General features: G+C 44.0%; 1 protein-coding gene across 1 annotated transcript in view; it reads left to right on the top strand.

Annotated features, from left to right (window-relative positions):
- Positions 1–20,830, top strand: part of LPCAT1 (lysophosphatidylcholine acyltransferase 1) — a 550,146-nt gene that overhangs the window by 205,089 nt on the left and 324,227 nt on the right. Inside the window, exon 3 of the mRNA XM_086965209.1 lies at positions 12,039–12,253. Within this exon, the coding sequence (XP_086821335.1) occupies positions 12,039–12,253 (215 nt within the window). The remainder of the gene's footprint in view (positions 1–12,038; positions 12,254–20,830) is intronic.

Below are 20,830 nucleotides of genomic sequence, written 5' to 3' on the forward strand. Positions count from 1 at the left end.
TGGGACAACTGTGTTCTTTCCTTGCAACATTTCGTCCTTGGTTCTCAAGGCCTTCTCCTGTGTGAAACACAACAACCTTCTTTTATGGACTCGAATCTCACAATTGTAACGTCTTCTCTCCTTGCCTGACTAATAAAACAAAGGCATTATTCTAGTGACGAGAACGCCTCTTTTACCTGCAACACCAATGTGAGAAAGAATAAAATCCATCATACACAAGAAATGTAAACTGTTCATTCTAAAACAAGATTTTCCAGGGAACTGTATTTCAGGCCTACAAATTAAGCTAACATAAGGAAGCAGCATATCAGCTTTACGAAATTACATAAAATATAATGCACCTTCAGTTAATGCATTTACCTATATGTAAAACAACACAGTTAATAAACACATTTATTACATTAATAATTGACTAATTTCACAACACAAGTTCTTCACTTTAACATTTTCTGCTACTTACATTTACCTTCCACGTTAATTATCCATGTTACTTTTCAATGGCCTAAACACTTCACGTTTCAGGTTTATGCATTTCAAAATTCTAACACTCCATGTTAATACAACAAAGGATTATATGCGGATGCGCTCCACGTGTGATTATAATGCACCCCTACAAATAAAATGTGATTCCCGCTACATAAGATGCAAGGTGCAGCCTACCATGGCCACTTTTGAAGCAAAGCTATTATTTCTGGATCCTTAGGGTTCAACCGCTGGGTGTGTTTTATTACTTCTCGAAGCATGTTATAAGGCCTCATTGCCAGTGGAGGGAGGTTGGAGACAGCATAACAAATTGTTGCTTACGGTGGATTATAATTTTTCTGTTACCTGCTTGACCTGTTAGACCAGAAGTCTCCAACATAGTTCATGACACTCTGGAAGCATGCCACATTTTTAGGTTGAGCCTGGGCAGCGCATTAGCTGCTCTATGAGCCATGCTGTATTGACCAATGCTTGTTTTTGTTACTTTGGCCTAGTTTTGCAACAGTGCCCCCATATCTCCCCCTGTAAAAAAAAGTGCAGCAGCAGCATTTCCCACCAGCAGACCCCTACAAAAACCGGTCTGACTTAATTGCCAGGACTGGTGTGCGTTCCCAGTCCAGCCCTAAATATGCTTATTCCAGTACTTCTTGGAGTAACCTTTGGTCCACAGTGCCTGAGCCAGTGTGTGCAAAATACTCATAAATACCCTGGATGTGGTATCTTTATGTCCGTGTGTTAGACGGGACCTGGAGGGTCGGCCGAGGACAAGGGGAGAGGCCTCCGGGGAGAGCCGCCTCCTAGCGATCGTACAGACAAGTAACTTCCCCCCCACAGATGGACACCACACAAAGATAAGGTTAACACTTTTTATATGCAGTTCTTGAAGTAAGGTAATACGGTACAGCGAGATTAGGATACGAGGATCCTCTCAATTCTAGTCTCTGGCAGGAAAAGGGGGTAGCGGGACAGTCTGGTTACCAATCTGGTATTGAGGTGGAATGATGATAGCTCACAATCCTCGAGCTCGGCGTTCTGGAGGGTCGGGCAGCGGCAGCGCCAGCAGGTCCCGAGGAAGTCGTAGATAGCAACGGGCCGCGGCAGCGCCAGCAGGTCCCGACGAGGACGTAGGTTGCAAAGGGCCGCGCCAGCAGGTCCCTACGAGGATGAAGGTTGCAGAAGGCCGCGGCAGCGCCAGCAGGCAGGACGACAGTTCACAAGGCAGGGCTGCGGTAGTGCCAGCAGTCCGTCAAGGATGAGTTCTTCACGGTGTCTCTCGACTCCAGGATACAACTGCCTTCCTGCTCTGGAGCTGCCTCAGTTATAGGTCTGGCGCCCTTTGATGTCCGGACCCTCGCACTTGGAGGTCGGGAGGTCCAGGATGAGGGAGTCCAGACACCCAGCAGGGGGGTGGAGCAAGCGCCCGGGGGAGGCTGGGGCGATCGGCACCTGGCGGGGGAGAGCCATCGACACTCCTCTCCCCCATTGACCTGCCAAGTGGTCCGTTCACCTCCTGGGTGGATGGTGGTGCCGGGATGTCGGGGCCTGGCCAGGCCCAGGGTTGGGGTCGAGCTGAGGCCACGCGGCCTCATGGTGCAGTGTCCAAGATGACGGCTGGGCCCGGGCAATGGTGCTGACGGTGGCCCGGGCCATGGTGCTGACGGTGGCCCGGGCCGGTGATACAGAGGTGTTCGGGGGCAGGCGTCCCGTAGGGGACGGGTTGCGGGTTGCTTCTGTGGGTAGCACCAGGAGAGCCGGTGTCCGGGCTCCGTCATGCGGGGAGGGAGCGAGCCCTTCCTGGGGCCTGTCCAACACCGTGCATTGCCAGTGACACTCCATGCCCCTTCCTGATATTCTACATTCGTAAATCTAAATTATGCTCAGAAATTTCTGCAAATCCTAAATCTTAAATCCATGATTTTGGAGCTGTGGATTTAAATGGTGCTGTTTCTTGAAATTTAACCTGGCTGTTCGGAAAAAATCCTGGAATATAAGGAAACTTGTTATTGATAGGTTGATTTGCTTCCTGAAGAATGTGACAGAACGGTTTACAAGTTTGTTCGTGAATATCTATTGTAAATATGGCCAAGTAAGAACTAAGCAGTCTGTTTAGGCTTGAATGGTGTTGGAATTTGTTTTTAAATACATTCTTCATTCCTAATAAGGTGCTGTCGGGGTTTGTCAAAACAAGATCTACAGCTTTCGAAATGAATGCCAAAATAGCACATGAATATGTATTGCTGTTTTTCCGGACTTCAGATACTCTGTAAAGCGCTCAGATACTACCGGATCTAGCGAGCACCATATAAAACTCAAAACTAATTGGAGTATGGAATAGAAGCCCCGCCCACTCTCTGCCCATATTTCTCATTGGCTAATGTAGTTGTCCTTTGTAAATACTGGCTTCTGATTAGTTAATAGGCTTGTTAGTCCCTCCTTAGTACTGCCTTGTCGCCATTGGTAACCTCCAATGAGGACTGGCCCTTTTACTTTGGTTGTTACACAGTGAGTCAATTTTAGTCTAAGCACTATTTTCTTTAAGTAGTTTCTCCTACTTGCAGGCACTGCATGCTTTCGTGCAACATTCAGCTTGCCACTCGCGCTTTCACTTTCTAAGCACCACATGGCGGCCGCTTCTTTGCATAGGTCTGGCATTTACAAGAGTTTGAGCTATTGGCATTGTGCATGACAATGCTTTTTTATGTGCTAATTATCAAAACATAAATTAAAGGCATTGTCATTTACAATGCAAATAGCTGAAACTCGCAAATGCAAGACCTATTGCATTGCAAATGCTTGTTAGGACTACCACTGGTTGCTTTAAAAAAAATGCCATTTAGATGCATTGTATGCCAATGTGTCTTTTGTTCTTAACCTGAAAATGTGGCCTAGATGTAGCCCCTTGAAGTTGAACCTGCGCTTGACACCTCTGTTTTGCACAAACCAGCAAGCAGCCGGACTATTCGCTCCTCCTTTTTCAAGCGTCAAGACAAACGGGGTGTGAAACGTTAGTGGGGTGTGAGAGAAATCCTTTAACAGGCGGCAACTAAACTACAGTTTTCCCCCTGACATTTAGCACGATTGTATGCCGAATTAGCAACAATGATCCAAGTGCGTGACGCCAGCACCTAAAACACGATGACTTGTGTAGGAAAACGAGACAATCCGTTTGTGGTAACTTGACGAGCTTACTGTGCCTCCGGGGTTTTCTTTTCACGCACATTAAACTCGCACCGTTTCCATGTGCCTGTTACATAGGAGATGGCCCGATCCGGTTTCTGTCACATAGGTGAAATGCAGACGTCTAGCCTTGCATGGCGTGGAAGGTTGAGCGCACTTCTTGGAAGGAGTGGAAAGTCCGAATCATATCATATTGTTGCCTCTTCTTGGCGGGCTTCGCCGCTGCCACGTCACAGAGGCGGGGGGACGGAAGAGCGAGTCGGTTGAGCGCGCGCAAGGGGAGGGGCTCGGCAGTGGCGTAACGATAATTCAGGGCCCCCCCGCACTGCGGGGGATGCGTGGGCCTGTGTTACGCCCCTGGGGCTCGGGACGGTGTTGGTAACACACCGTGTGAAGTGACTACCTGCAGGTCCAATGCCATGCACTTATGTGCTCAAGTGTAGCAGTGTTTTCTGTTGGCTTATGTGTGACATTTCCATGTTTGCTTAGGTGTGACTTTTATTTCCGTATGTATGATTCTCCGAGTGGCACTTTTTTTACGAGCAGGACACAATATTTTAATCTGTACTGCGCAATTAATTTCAGAAATTAATCAGTTTTCTGAAATTTAATGGCCTAGCTGGGCCCTTAAAACATTCGCATTACTCTGGAACTGCTGATTAAATGTATATATACAATTTACGATGATTATCACTCTTTGGAGGCAGACCCTGCCCGTCATCGTGTTTAACTAGATTTGAATCTGACTGAATAATTATGTTTTGGGGTTTATCTTATGTTGATCCTCTGGCATTATTTTGATTTACTATTAAGAGATTAGTTACTAATTCCCTAACTAACTGCCTTTTGCCTTCTGTAGTAATTTTGAATTTGAATAAACCCACATGGTTTGACCTGGAATCCGGCCTCGTGTAAGCTATTTGATATGCCTTTGGACTCAATCTTATGAAGACTCGCAAGGTCTTATAACGACTCAGCTAGTCCTGAGCCCACGCATTGACCCTCACCCTCTTAATCATTTATTTAGAGTGTGAACAGAGGGACTATCTAAACCTTCGTTGCTGTTACTGATCATTAAACTGATGACAATGTTTCTCTCCGCTGCTACCTTATGCTTTTGCTTTTCCACTTGCATTTCACTCTGTTTATTATCTCTCTCCGCTCACCTTTTGCCTTTTACCCAGCTATTTGTTCTCTGCCTCATCCGGCCTATCCCTTGTCATCTCGCGCTCTCCCTTTTTCAGTCTGCTCTTCTCTCTTCCTCTCACTTTCTATCCTCCTCCTCCATGTTATCTATCTAGGCTCCCTCACTTGATCTTCCATTCCTTGCTTCGCCCACCTTTCATTTCCTTGCTTTTATTGCTGTCATTTCATCCCTCCTTATCTTTCTCATTCTGTCCCAATTGGTCCCCACCTAACTGCTCAAACCCCATCTTTGATTTTTCCCATCTCTTTTCTTATTTTTCTTCATACGTCACCTCTTTTTGTCTCTCACTTACTTCCCTCCTTCCTTTGTCGATCCAGATAATCTCACCCCACTTTTCTTTCCTCGTCTCTCAAGGCACTCCTCTTTAGTTTATCACTTTTCCAGTGTCCTTTCTCTCCTCTCTCCATGCCTCTCCTCGCCTAAGTTCTGATTATTCTACCATCTCCCTTTTTCCTTTTTTCACCAATACCCTTTCCCCCTTCCATTTGTTTCTACCTCTCTGTCTAGCTCTCTTCCCTTTGTCTTTCAATCCTCTCTATCCTTTTTTAATCACTCTGTCTCCTGCCTGTCTTTCTACCCCTTCCTCGTTTTTTATCCTCTCTCGGTCCTCTCCTCATGCCCCTTTCCTCTTTATATGTTATCTGTTTCTCCTCCTTTCTCTTGTCCACATTTTTACATTTGTTCTTCAGATTTTTGTAGTGTGAAGGACTACCTGTTTTTGTGAGTGACCCTGACCAGAGGGAATGCTTTTCATTACAAGAGACCAGAGCAGAGGTCCCTGTGGGCAGGCACAGCTCACTGCACCCAGTGCCAGCTTCCACATTTTCTTAGCTTTGACAGTTCTCTGCACCTAGACACATCCATGCGATGATTCAGACAATGACTACCCCTTTCAGGTACAGTGGCATGTCCCTGCACACACACATGGTAGCTTCCTGCAGTTATGGCAAAAGACAACTCCCTGCTCAGTGTGTGGTCCCTGCATGAATAGGCAGCTTGAAAATGTTGCTTAATGGGTTAGTCTGATTTTACCATCAGCCTTTAACAAATCTTTTATTTGTGTTGAAGGCTTGCCAGTCTCATTGTCCCCGTAATTAGTGAAGCAACTACTAGAGATACTAGAACCAAGCTCTTTATTCTGACATTAAAGACAGCTGCTCGGGCAGACGCTAGAGTGTCTGACCACAACTGAGTTCACTGAGAACTTAGAACTCTGAAGATCACATAGCAGCCCAGTCAGTCTGCAATGTCAGCCCACAGCTAGTCACACAGGGGCTCGGTGACCTCTCTCACTATGAGCAGATGAGTACCACTGCAGGATGCACACACGCTGCTTGGTGGGTCCCATGGGACAGAGTGATCCAACAATTGTGACTCTTCCACCTGTACACTAGGGTCTTTTCACCAATAATGGTCCCTGCACAAATTGGGAGAACTGAGGCTGTTAGCCACACCTTTACATTTGCAGCTGGTGCATAGTTGCTTACACAGCTGGAATTGGGGTAGCTCCACACAAGGCGGGGTACAGTGAGCCCCGAGCAACACAGATCCAGACTGTATCCGAAAAAGTTGAAATACTTCCCTCACTGGCCAGTGGCGCCTTAGCTCCAATTCTCCTCTAGTGCCTCCTTGGATGGATCACCACCTAGTCGCTTATGGCACAATCCTGGTGCTCTGACATTTGTTCCATTTTTCCACACCCTTTGGATCCAGAGTACCTGTCCGCTCAGGAATTCTTTTATGTACTTTTCTGTTTTGCAGTACTTTTGCAGTTTCTGCCATTCCTGGGACAAATTCTTAATTCTTTGGGTGCTCATGATGTCTGTCTGTAGAGTATGAACTTATTGTGAGACTTTGGTGCCCTACCTGACAGCGCCTACTTAATTTTGGCTTCTGTAGAAAGCCAGACAGGATATTCTTGCACGGTTGGAGATGGCAGCAAGGGTCACTGCCTGCACCTCTGCGTGCCCATTCTTGATGGAGATACACGGACATGTTTTTGCTAAAAGGACAGGTCTTACTGAGTGGTGATTCTTCTTCATCTGGACATTGAGCCCACTCAAGAGACAGGTCTTTGGGTCTGCAGATTTTTTCAGCGATTCTAATCTCATTTTCAAAGCAGCACCGTACCATAGTGAACATGTCCCCAATGTCCGTGCCTGGCACTTTTCTTGCTCCATTTGGCACTGCTTTCTCCCCTGTCAGCTTTTCCAGCTTCTGGTGCTGACCCGGTTTATTTAGGTTGCTGCTTTTACCTAGGCTTGGACTATCCTCCACCCTCTTCTTGATTTCTCTGACGTGCCTATGGTTCTCAATGCGCTTGCAGCTACTTCCACCGTACATATGCTGGCAGCCTCGTCCACAGCGCTGGTCACCTCCACTCATGAGCCTAATAGCACTTTGGCAGTTTTCTTTTACCTCAGAAGGCCTCACTGCTTGCTTCGAGATCAGGCTCCAGACAGATGTTAACAGGGTGCTGCCAACCAAATTTATTTCTCGAGGCATGATGGGGGCTCTTCTTTTGAAACTTGCTTGGTACTTGCTTATGCCTAAATTCAGAGCTTAACTACCCCAAAGGTAGAGGCAGATGTTGTGAATTTATTCTGTGTTTATTTAGACACTGAAGAGGTTTCCTGGTATCTTACACAGAGTCTGAAGAGGTTTCCATTTTTGTTCCCAGATCCTACATTATCTTGGCATCTATCGGCATTTCCTCCTGATTGCCTCTTGACAGTCCCTTCTGAGGACTTGGTATCCTTCAAAGAGGAGTTGCACATCAATGTTGAGGTCCTGACATTGTCTCCATCCTTGGCAACATTTGAAATCAACATTTTGCAGACGGGTCATATTGTTTTTAATCTCTGTTACCTTTTAATGAGATGTTACGGGTGGGAGAGCTGGTTCTTTCCTCTCCACCAGCGGATGGGGAGTGTTTGTGGATGGAATTGATGGGGAGCAATGTTTTCCGTGGGTCAACTTCTTCTGAATCATGTGAGAAGCCACTTTGCTAAAGTGATTCATCATGGGTTTGTGATTGCTAGACAGCTTCCTAGGTCTGGTCTACACTGTGTATTTAGTGGACAGATCTATGGGCTTCTCTGTGGTCTTTCATAAGCATGCCTACCTGTGCTCCTTGGGCCTTCATGTTGATAGTCAGGCACACACATTAAATGTGACCTCTGATGGGTCTTCTTTCTTTAATAATCAGACTTCCTTAGTCATGGGTGCTGCTGCTAAGGAAAAGTTAATGTGAGATCTGTGGGTTTGCCATCTGTTGGGAACATACCCCAAAATCGAAATGGAAGATTCTGATATTTTAGAGGGCTGCAACCTTACAGGCGTCACCAACAATCCTTTCCTGATCACCTGTTGTCCCTGCCTTCCCTTGTCTGCATCTCAGTGTGGAGGGGGTTGGCGGGGTAGACTGGGCTAGTACCTTTATAGCATACTGTGACCAGAACACTCATTTGTTATCATCGCCACCCCAGCTTTTGTTTCAGACCATGTTGAGTTTCTCCTTGGAAGCAGTTCTAAAAAGAGGTTTGTGTTCTTGGGAATAGGGGTGTTCGATCAGAGACCTGCCTGGAGATTACTGTGCTGCAGGGCCCTCTCGTTCTCCGGTATCCCTATTGACCACATGGTGCACAGTACTGATAGTGTCTATACCAAGGTTGGAAGGATTCAGTCTTGCAGTTGCTTGTTTCAATGTTGTTTTTTCTTCTGTTAGAGCATCGTGTGTTGGTTACGTTGTGGTTGCTACTTTGACATGCATGTCATCTGCACTTTGGAGTAAGGAGGAGTCTTGCTTTTTCTTAAACTTTACTTGTTAATGAACGGCCATGTTCCTCATTTGGATCTCATCGGCGCTCTGGTGGGATTACATTGCTGATATCAGTTATTTGAACTGACTTTTTCATCATTCCCTGCTCAGGTCTTCAGGTTGAGAGTGAATGACCAAATTCTCCGGTTTATGGTTGGGGTTTTGGTGCTTGGTCACCAGTCAAATTTGGGGGCTATATGTTTTCACTGTCTTGGATTAGGTTATGGGTCTTCTCGCTGTGCCTTGATGTAAAGTGGATCTGATTGGAGGATAGTCTAGCTGACCTGTAGTAGAGGCAGAGGCTGGGATCCGTATGTTTATCTTGTTGGCATATTGATTACTCTCCTGTGGGAGGTTGTGTGTTTGCACAGTCCTTCAGTGTTCTTTAAGAGATGTGGTAGGTTGTTTTTTACGATTTTTGAATATTGGATGTTTTGCTCAGACAGTCCTTGTTTCGGTCTATGCATTTTTGATTGTGTTCCTGCGTAGTTAGACAACTTTGCCTAGCAAGGGGAAGTAATACTGTGGCACTGAGAAGCGTTGTCTAAGGCATTACTTCTGTTTCCATCTGCTCTTATCTTATCATTCTGCCACTTAGAATTATTTTTCATGAGTGCTGGCCCCTGGTGCTATTGACTGGATCTGTAGCCAGGCATGTATGGTGGTGGTGTAGAATATGTGTTACCTTTTGTCCTGATGAATGATGAAAAAGACTTTGGATTAGTCTCATCTGATGGTCTCTCAGGTTCCCATAAAAGATGGATACTGATGTATGGGTGGCGGAATGATGATTGAGAAGTCGACTTTCATTCCATTTCATAGCATAGGTATGGGAAAGCTCTCTTCCAGCATGAAAAAATTGATGGTAGTGCCGGCGAAAAATATGCAAATTAAGGTGGTACTCATAAGCCTGAATTCTTTTGTGTTCTAATTGTTGGCATCCAGCCAATGACGCTTATGGATAGAATACGAGTTCTTGTGACACATTGATAAACCAAACATACTACTTTTAGTGATGGGAGTATTGCTGCAAATCATCTACATTCCCAGGCAACTGCCATTGGTAGCATCCCTGCAGGTCATTGTGGCCCACTGTTAAACTCTAGCCAGATGACCGGTCTTGTCGGGCCTCATCAATGAGATATAGTTTGGATCCAGTGGCACAGTGATCAGTGGACCCACATTTGGGCATTCCCTCCGCCACATTGAGTGTTCCATGAAATTCACAAAAACTGATGGGAGGAATACTTTCTCCGTATAGTTGCTTTGGGCAGCATCTCAGCCTGTCGTTTAAACTAATTAGCCTGTACGTGGCATGACCAGTGTGACATGTTCCAGAATGAGGCAAAGTGCTCAGCAGGGGCTAAGCTTAGCCAGTGATATTTAGGGGTGTAAACCTCAAACTTTCCAACTTACAAAATAGTGGGTTGCAGGGTGGAGGGGTGAGATTATGAGGGTTCGGGATGCATTCTTTCATGTGGAACAGGATCAGTACTGATTTGCGTTATGTGGGCCTCTGTCTAGAGTTCACACTCGGTGACAAACGATGGGTTGGAATGCTGCCGAGTGATTGCCTCAGGTTAGGCTATTTGCAAGCATTCATCCCATCACCTTTTGGGTGTTTAATTGCCAGTAGCATGTTTAATTGCTAGTAGCTTGGGCGGAAACTTGAGACTGGCACAGCTTGTCAAGCTTATTTCAGCCAATGTTTGTGAATTACAAAAAGTGGTAAATTTGCATCCATTTAAGGAGCTCTTCTGTGGGTGCAGATTTGCTACTTTTTTTGATAAATTAGTAAATACATATATGTTTAAGATACCAATTCAAAAAATGAACAAGTTTAAACCTCTTTTTGAAATGAGGCAAGAAAAACTGATACAGACATAGAAGAACCGCCTCATGACCCCCCTCACCCAGTTACCAAACCAAGAATGCATTTAAAGGGTGTAGCGCCCCAAATACCTCCTGAAGCTATATCCCTACCTGGGCCACATGAGCCTGATAGGTCTTTCTGAACCCTTGTACTAAGCCTGAGTCGTAAATAGAGGAGGGAGCGCAGACAAATTAATAGCGCGAGCTAAGCCATGGGTCTGGCTTGGCTTTTAGAGCCATGAAAACATTTGGCATGTATGTTGTGCAACAATGTAATGTAAAAATATGATGCAATCTCTTCAAAATTGAAATAACTGCGATTCCTTAACATGCGTAAGCGTTTCACCTTAGTACATCACATTGTCACTGCGTAGACCTTTAGTAAAAGAGATTGATTTTAGAAACATTTATGACTCCCCACGCCCCCAATGACAATGCCATTAGTGAACTAAGAGGCAAGTCAGTAGTTGGAGTAAACCCTAAGCATGGCCTTTATTCATATCGATAGAGCACCATTAAAGTCTATTAAATCAAACATGAGAGTTGCTGGTACAATGCACATTCTGAACTCAAGTTTATAAAAGTGCGTTCATATGCGATTAAAAAAATAAAAGGAGGCTCTGTGAAATAAAATATTTGCCTAGGATCACACAATTTGGACTAAGCCCACATTGATTCAAAGTTATCTGGTTTCACATTTTTAAATTCTGCCAACAGATGGGTATTTCCTTCTCCCTCGCTCCTGTTTACAGCAGAAGTCACTGTTTTGTCTTTAATTCTTGGCTCGCGACGAGAAAAACAGACACGGGGATAGCAGACCCGACTCGGGTCCTGCAAACCTAACTACCAAGCCAAGAGTGCATTTATTTTGTGGGTATCACACCCCCAAAAAATATGCCCCCGGTGATTAGTGAGTGTGCTGACCAAAGCTGGAGTTGCATCATGAGTATGGGTGTTACAAGTGCCAGTGTCACCTGCATTTTGAATTTGCGCCTTCACTTGTTGGTTGAGACTTGGAAGCTACGAAGTTCTGTAAGAAGTCATTTGTGCTTTTGTCCTTGGGAGCTTGCGCCCACTTATTACTGTTTTTTTGGGCCAGGGGTTGCAGACTGATGTGAGGAGGCATGTGCATTGGTTTTGCAATAGATGGCTGGATTTCAGCCCAGTGTCCTAATATACTGCTATTCCACCTTTCACAACTTTTATTAGGCTGCGAGTCGATCCATTTCCTCAAGTACCACCAGATCCGAGCTTCTATTGAATATGGAAAATGTAGTAGTGCTTGTGATTCCTACTGTTCCCAACGTCCTTGCTTTAATGCACTAGCTTAATCTTTTGTTTTATTGGCACTGCATGCATGATCTCTTGAAGGTAGAGCTTACATAGGAGTGTTATGTTGGTCTAGGATAGACAAATGTACAATATTTATCCATACGCATAGATGTCTTCTTTTACATTGCTCTTTGTAAATGATTGCAGGTTCTTGGACATCACACTAAAAGTGATCATGAGAGTAATGTGGTTTGCTGGTGGATTCCACTGGGTGACTGTAAAAGGCAAAATCGCCCCACCTGCCGAGGCACCAATCCTGACGCTGGCTCCACATTCCTCGTACTTTGATGCGATCCCAGTAACTATGACCATGGCGTCCATTGTGATGAAGGCTGAAAGCAAGAATATTCCTGTGTGGGGAAGTAAGTGAACTGCTTATCATGGGGCTGTACTTGAAATGGATGCACCCTATAAAGCCATAAGTGGAAAGTAACGTGCATGCCAGCTGCTTTGTTAATTCTTTGGGCTATACTGGAGGTAGCGTGGTCGTGGGGCTTGGTAAAAATCTACATATTATATTTGTGATCAGTTTCAAAGTCAAATTTAGGAGTTCACGTTTTAACTAGTGATATGAAGGTTTGTGATAAACATTAGTGATGTAAGCACACTTGGAAAGCATTTATATTTTATTTAAGTGTTTGGTAAAATGCTAGCAGGAGATGGAGCTGCTTCGTAGAGTTACTGAATGTTGGACTTGGATCTTGATTTACCCTTTCTCCTTCTCCAGCTGTGAGGATCCATTTTTAATGGACAAGGGGTCAATGCTAGTTTGCAATTCAAAATCACAATATATCAACAGACTTTAATTGTTCTCTCTCAATTGCAGTTCAACAGTTATTGGCCCAGTCTTTTGCCATTGATAACATAAGATTAACCCCTCCCATGCTCATTACGAGCTGAGCTCGTCATGAGCCATGGCGCTCCGGTGCTCATGACGAGCTCAGCTCGTCATGGCCCGTGGAACGCTCCGGTGCGGGGAGAATTCCCCTGCTGTGCTGAACGTTCCACGGGTGCCAATGCACCTATGACGAGCTGAGCTCGTCATGAGCACAGGAGTGCCGTGCCTCATGACGAGCTGAGCTCGTCATGAGCATGCGGGTGCTGTGCGCGCCCCCCTCCCCCCCAGCACAGCGGGGTAATAACCCCCGCAGCGAAGGGGTTAAACAGGGGGTCTATTGCTTATCACACTACTCCATATTTGCCATACTGAGCCGTAAGTGTCTGGAAGCTGCAGCTTACAGAGCATGAGCACATTCAATTCCTCAAGCTCACTCAGACTGCTGCTTCGAGTCAAGAATCACTGCTTTTGAGTAATTATGATCACTAATAAGAGTCATCTCTGTGAGATGATGATTCATTAATTTTGGTGGAGGCATTTATACCGAGCAATTGCCTAGTATAAAGTAGCATGGGCAATTTGTGATTCTGTTTAGGCTATGTTCTCAGTGATGAAGTCAGTATCAGCATCCACCCTGTATGAACCTCTGTGGTTTTGAGGTAGGTAAAGAAACAATTACAGTTGCATTAACATCAACACCTTTTTGCCTCTTTTTTTAAAGTATCATTTTGACATGAAAATAATTATTGCAAAAGATTCTGTTTGGGTACTGGAAACATTGTTCCATTTGTCCTCGTGCAAGGTACAACACTGATCGCTACTGTACAAGTGTCTTTAAATGTGTTTCTTAATGAGCTGAAAATCTACTCGGTTGGAATCACTGAATTGTTACTCTTGACTCTTATGACCTCACTTATCCCTCCATCACTGCTGTCATGCTTCTGTGAGAATGGCAGTGGAGATGGGTAAATTATGCCAGTGTGCAGGGGAGCATACTCCAGTCCTGAGAGCTCTCTCTCTCTACTACCACCACCACCACCACCGCTACCAACACCACCTCTCACCACCCTCCTGATATCTGGCCTACTTACAGATACTGAAAACAGGGTTCCAAGACAGAAAGAGCCATTCATAAACTTTGGAAACCCTTAATGATGGCAACGCTCGCAGATCCTCTCATAGAACCATTTTCAGTGATGTCACCGGCTACAGGCATGAGGGAACAGCAGTTCTCCTACAATGAAACTATAACCTTCTTACTACAACTTCAGCAATCATGTTGGCTAATTTTCTGGTAATTGTGGAGATTTACTTCTATTTTCTTGTGTATTACTTTATGGCTAATTGCGCAATCTCAGATTCTATTGTGGGCTGGCTTATTTTTTGCCTGCTCTTAACCTCCTTGTACCTTGCCTTCTGGTGATAGATTTGAAAACTGCTACTCAAATATATATGGAAAGTCCTCTTAAATTGCCTGGGTGTGAACTGGTGCAGGTATCCTTTTTTGGGATTATTGTGGTCTGGAACCTGCCTCTCTTGTTCTCAACAATTGTGTACCTTTTGGGATTTTTTAAATCTTTCTGTGGCTTAAGCAGCCTGTGCTACAGTGCTTTTTGTATAGCACCACCAACAGATCTGCAGACTCTGTTATGCTGATGGGAAATATAAACGAATTTGCTTTTTGTTTATATTGATAAATAAACATATTTAGTAGGTATTCTTGAAACTACAAGTGGTAAATTATCTGTGTGCTTTGCCATACAGACAGGTGGTGTGTCAACCATGCCAGAATACAATAAAACCATCAAGAAAGTAGTATAGTACAATGTTTTCGTTTTCAAAACACCACTATGTATACAGACTGCTTAAGGTATTCTAAAGAAGTTGCATTGCACATGCAGAAGCTTACACATGACCGTGACCCATGTATCTGATGATTTCCATGATGACCTCATTAGGCATTCGCCATTTTGGTATTGACCTCATACTCTCCCCGTCACGGTCTCCTCTGCCCCTCGCCAGTTTTGTGGTTTACTTCCGAATGGATAACCGTCTGGTACATGCCTGTACTGTGTCCGACGACTGGAATGGCGGCTCTGAAGAGACATCTGGTGTGCCCATATAACAAAGGAGACTGCTTACTAATTGAGTAGGCATGATTACATTTTAAAGTAGTCAAATCGAGAAATGTATGGGGGATCAGATAGCGAAAAGGATGCGAGTACCTCTTATGCCAAGGAGGAAAGGAAGACACCATATCTGATCTCGACTTTCCTGTGCGGAGGTTTCTCTCATTGGCCAAACATAGTGCAAGCTCATAACGTATTTTTGCTGTAATTACCAGTTATATTTTCATTTAGCGTCTTGGCATCTGCTATTGTAGTCTTTCGGCAAATACGACCTGCTAAACAGCCTCAACCTGCATGCACTGTGCCGTAAGACTGAAAATCTATCTGTTTTGTGTTTAAATTGGCATGACTGGCATTTGGGTATGTCAGCAATAGAATATGCACAGAAATTTGGCACAGTTGCCCGAAGAGCAGAATTCAAGTTTAAGCTTGCAGGATGTGTTTTCTCCTCTTCTACCTAGAAAAAAGGTAACGGGTGCTTAGCAGCACATGTTAAATCAACGCACTGTGTACCTTTAATAGATAGTGACAACTTTTTGAAGTTGTATTGGCATTTTTTGTTAACATAAAAACATTACAGCCATCTTTTTTTTCTAAAAAAATAAAATGTTTTACTTTATATCAGCATCCATTTAAAAATGTAAAGAACGTAAATTTAAAATGGTACAACAGACTTCCTAGCAACCTTCAAGACATGAGAATGTGCACCACAGAACCCTGGCTGATCAGCAGCATTTGAATTCCTCTTCAAGGTATTCTATGCTAAGGACAATGCCACCCCCACAAGACGAGCATGCATGCTGGAACTAGAGGGTTCTGAAACGCCTGCGGGGCGCGCTTCTTACTGACTAGTTGAACTATTTTCTAGGCATCTCACTACTTCCAGTAATTGGGATGTTCACTCAGGAAAGCAATAAATCCTCGGGTTGTGCGTTTGCTGTAACAGGGCGTGCCAATTTTAATGTATTGATCTTCTATTACTGTTCAAAACTCAGTCTTGGCATAAAAAATCAGTTCGGTGAGAAGATCTGTCTCGCATTGGCAGCCGAAGGAGTTTGGATGCCGTTTGATAAACTGTCCAAATGTACTGTGTTGTGTTTCGAAAACCTATGATATTTTGAAGATCAATAAAATTGTCTTAAAAAACAAACATTTTTTGTCTCTGGTGCATGGAAAGCTCCCCTGTTCCTCCCTCCCAACTAGGCGTTCCGTCTTCTGACTCCCAAGGTACTCATGAGCGGCCTTCTTACACTGAGTTCTTGAAGGCATTGAGAAAAGAGCCCTCTCACTCACCAAGCTAGAGGACAAGTCTGGTTGAACAATTAAGCGATCCAGTTGAGTTTGTACAAAGAGATGAATGAGTACATTGTGTAAAGCAACACCACCACAACCAATAAAAGTCACAACCTGCTCCTACAGAAATGGACATGCTACACACAGGCAGTTCATGAAGGTCACACTTACGCATCATAAAAAACAGGTAATTAAGACTTGTTGAACCATCTACAAGTAATCCACAAGGAATAAAGAAATTAGGAAGCTAGCTCCCATTATTTACAATATTAACGAGGCTAGGGGTAAGCCGCTCTCCGCTAATTCTGTGCAGGAAGCGGAGCAACTCTTAGCAAAACTGAGGAAACCCTTGCCCAGTTTATCGTGCTGTAGAGAAAGTAACTGCTTTTCTTATACTTTTTCTTTGTTTTCAACCATTGAGCTTCAGCTGTAGTGACTAAATGGCCAGGGAATCCAGGTTGGATCAGATCATCCACCGCTTTCGTGCATACAAAGAATGGCCCCAAGGGGGAAGTTTGTAGAGGTCAAGGCAGGGAGGGAAGTGTAATCCTGCTAGGAAATCAAAAATCTGTTCATGTAGTCTTTTTGTTAAGGGAAGCTAGGAAGGATATTGTGGGCACACATGTATATCTAAAAATACGAAACAATTGTGATTTATAGCAAGCGGCTTGACAGTGTCACAAGGATAAGGAAGGGGGAAAAAAGATACACATCTTTATTGGTACGTGCTGCGTGAGAACGTCCCAAAATGTGACATTTCTCGTTGAGCACTACAAAGTAAGTCATAAGCCGTTCAAGATGGAAAACAGGCATCTAACTTCAAAGTGGTAAACTTTTTAAATGTAGAACCTTTTCCGAGTTTACCTTGATTGAGCTTAAATCAAATTGAAGGTTTCTGATTGCGTGCAGCATGAAGGGTAGGTTGAAGTTGCAACTTCCAATGGCTTCGTTTGGGTCATAGCTACAATCACTAGGAGGGCCTTTGTTGTATTGTACTGCCCAGTCTTGGCTCGGAGATTAATCATTTCCCATGTAAAATAATGAAACAACGATTTCGCATTTTAATCAATCCCTATATGTACCATCTGAAAATATCACTAACAAGTTATAATTATCTGTGACTTTATTGGCACATGACATATAAAAAATTGGTCGATTTAGCCAGAACCCTAAGCTGTTTTCTGCTTTGGAACTATAGAAACGGTCATTAATTGGGCTGATTTGGGGCACTAATTGAAAGTAGACTCACAAACCTACACATGGTTTTGAGGCAGCCAGCAGCAGTACTCTCAAACAGGCTTAGCACATCTAGGAAAGCCAGGTTCAGGGGGTACTCCTGTTTGCTCCCAGATCCTGCGAGAGAAAGAATGAGACCCTCCATATTGCTCAATGCTGGTTGGAGCATTTTTCATCTGACGTAGGTACCTGTTTTGTCAAGTGAAAATCCTCTTTCAGTTTTTAGAAAACTGTATAAATTCCCCAAAAATCATCAGGACCTGGACAGTAGGACCATTCAATCAACTATTTGGGCTCATTTATTAGGTTTACACTTCTGCTGTTGGCAAGAGCCAGTGCTTAATTTGAACAAGTGGTTGCAGGTGGGGCCTACCGGAATTCTTTTTTGGGCACCTCTGCCTAATTTTCATCATTAGATGCTGAGCCAGGATGAGAGAAAAACAGAAAAGGTCGAAATAATTAGGAAGAGTAATGGAAAAACGTATGTAAAAAACGTGCAGAAGTGAGCTAGATGAGCAGTGAGTGTTTTAGCTGTATTACAGAGGCATGAGGTAGAATCGGGACAATGCATCCTTAGTATTCAGCGCCCTGACCACCTTCTTTGCCGGCAGCAGCTTCTGAGCTAAAGTTTGGGCCACAGCACTTATGTTTAGATGCAGGGGTTACTTTGTAAACAAGCATTTGCAATGTTATTGGGCGTGCATTTATGTGAGTTTAAGCTATTGGCATTGTAAATAACAAAAATGCGTTTTAGAAACCAAAACATAAATAAAAGGCATTGTCAATTACAATCCCAACAGCTGAAGCTTGCGTAAATGCGATACCTATTGGATAGCAAATGGTAGGTATCACGGACAACGGGAGGTCGGGCGGGGCAGGGGGTTTGGGGTGTTGTGGAGGGAGAAGGGACGGACAAAGGGAGGGAGGGCGGGGGGTAAACAAGGCACAACAACGGGAGGGGGGGGGGGGGTAAAGAAGGCACCAAAGCAAGTTGTGCCTGCAGTAAGAGAAACTGAATAAAGAAAATAGTGCTCACAGTCTAAATTACAAGTACTGTGTAACAACCGAAGTAAAGGGGCCAGTCACCATGGGAGATGACAAATGAAGAGGAGGCAGAACTAAGGAGGGACTAACAAGCCTATTTAGGAATCAAAAGCCAGCATTTGGGACAGACCATGACACAAGCCAATGGCAAATATGGGCAGAGAGTGGGCGGGGCTTCTATTCGCTACTCAACAGCAACAAGTCCCGCAGAGTAGCGCATGCTCGCTGGCTCTAGGCTCGATCTAAAAAATAAGTACCTGGGCTCTCATCAGGAGGTAGCTTGCACCAGCCCATTTCTCTCGTAGCTCCACCTACAAGGGTAGCAACTACTAACCATGACCAGGGCCGGACTGAGAACAGAAACCGGCCCTGGCAAACTGCTCAGCTGGCCCCCCCTGGGATCAGGGGGAGTGCAGGTGAGCAGTTGTCGTCGGCGTTTGCGGTGGCTCAACATCCCGTGATTCTAGGCAAATCACGTAATCGCCCTTGCCTAAAGGCATGTGTCCATAACTGGTGCTCATGAAAAGCGTCAGTGTTGATTATGCAAGTGCTGAGCACCGGAAATCACCGCCTCAAATTAAGCACTGTTTAGATGAGAGATCTTGCCAGTGCTTACATTAAACCAATAGTGGGCAGGATCGCATCTTTCTTTTATTCATGTTATTTCATGTTCTTGATGGTAAATTAAGGCAGTACTCAATCCAAACACCGTTTACTGCTGCATTATGAAAACCGGATTTTAAAGGTGGTAATGTGTGAGAAGCATGTTTATGCATATTTGTTGTGTGACGTCTTAAGGGGGTGATGTATTCTGTGGCTGTTTGTGGTGCATTATTACAATGTGATTTTATTGTTGTGACTGTGGGCGCTGTGTTGTATTCTGTTTTGATTGTTTTGTTATGATGTACCTTGTTATATTATATATATATTTTTAATATTGCTATACTTTGTATTGCCATGTTTTTTTGTTATGTATTATGTTTTAAATGTATATAGTATTTTTAGCAATTTTTCACATGAAATGTAAATTTTTAGCTCAAATGTTTTTATGAATCAATGTACTTTTATGATATGACAATATTGAATAAAGTATCAATCAATCAACAATATTTAACCCGTTCCGTGCTCCCGTCGGCCAAAGGCCGACAGGAGCACTCCCTCCCTGGTGCTGCGAACGGCCAACGGCCGTCGCAGCCCCGCCCACTCTTTAGAACGCCTGCACCGCGGCGGAATTGCCGCCGCGGTTAAGGCGTTAAATTGTGTTATGTTGCTTTGTGTATGTTATTCCGTTATGTTCTGCTGTTTACTTCATAGAACCCAACAAATGTGATACTTTGCCAGCCAAAAGGGGCACATGCCTTAAATGTTCCTATGAGCACCAACCACTTACCACTGTCCAAGGTGGTAAAATAGCACTGCTCAAGCTCTTCAACAGCTACTTAAGACATCAGTCAGACTAAAACTTTGGCAGAAACTGGTCTTAATTTAGAGCTCCCATTGCTCACTGTGACAGCCATTTTAGCTGCATTTTAACTTCTCCCTTTCAAAATAGATGTATCTAATCACTTTTAGTTGTGTTGATTATTTTTGTGAGTATAACATTTACAATAAATTTCTAAAACTCAAGAATAAAGTAGGCTACCTGTTGATCCGTAGGCAAGCATGTGACGTGTTCCACAATCACAATGTTCAGAACTACAACGTTCATTGCACAATCGAGGAAAGACCACAAAACACATCGGCCCACGTTACAACATGAGTAGGGTTCAGATGGTAAAGCCTTGAGTGGCCCCTGCTTTTATTGTGTAGGGTTTGAATGAGAAAGGAGAAGTATGGATGACATGTGCTCTGTGTAGAAGGGAGGATTTGATCCAGTCGAGAGCAGTCCCCTCTATGCTGGGCTGGCTTTATGGAGTCTTTCGATTAGAGAGTCAGGATCAACTGTGTTGAAAGCAGCTGAAAGCTCCAAGAAAAGTAGTGCAGCAACCCCGTTGTGGTCTACTGTGGTTTTAAGGTAACCTCAGATGGTTATTATGGCAGATTTTATGCCTCTTTCTGGACGAAATCCTGTTTGGATGTTGAAAAGTATGGAGTTATCTTCAATGAATTGAGATATCTGGGTGAATGTTGCTCTTTCAATTAGTTTGCAGAGTAATAATCCTTTTGCAATAGGTCTGTAATCGTTTGGGTCTGGGTCCAGGTTCGTTTTGTTTAATAATGAGCATATGTATGTCTTTTTTTAAGTCTACGGAAAAACTGTTATCGAGGAATTATTGACGATTGTTTTCTGGCTGGGTTGGTAGCAGAGGTTAAAAGGATGTATTTGAAGGATTGTTGTCAGAGGGGCAGTCAGCTGGCCTGCTTGTTTTGACAAGATCCATACATTTTGTTTCTGATAG

Source organism: Lissotriton vulgaris, chromosome 4_1 (genome assembly GCF_964263255.1).
Source record: "Lissotriton vulgaris chromosome 4_1, aLisVul1.2, whole genome shotgun sequence".
Taxonomy (NCBI): domain Eukaryota; kingdom Metazoa; phylum Chordata; class Amphibia; order Caudata; family Salamandridae; genus Lissotriton; species Lissotriton vulgaris.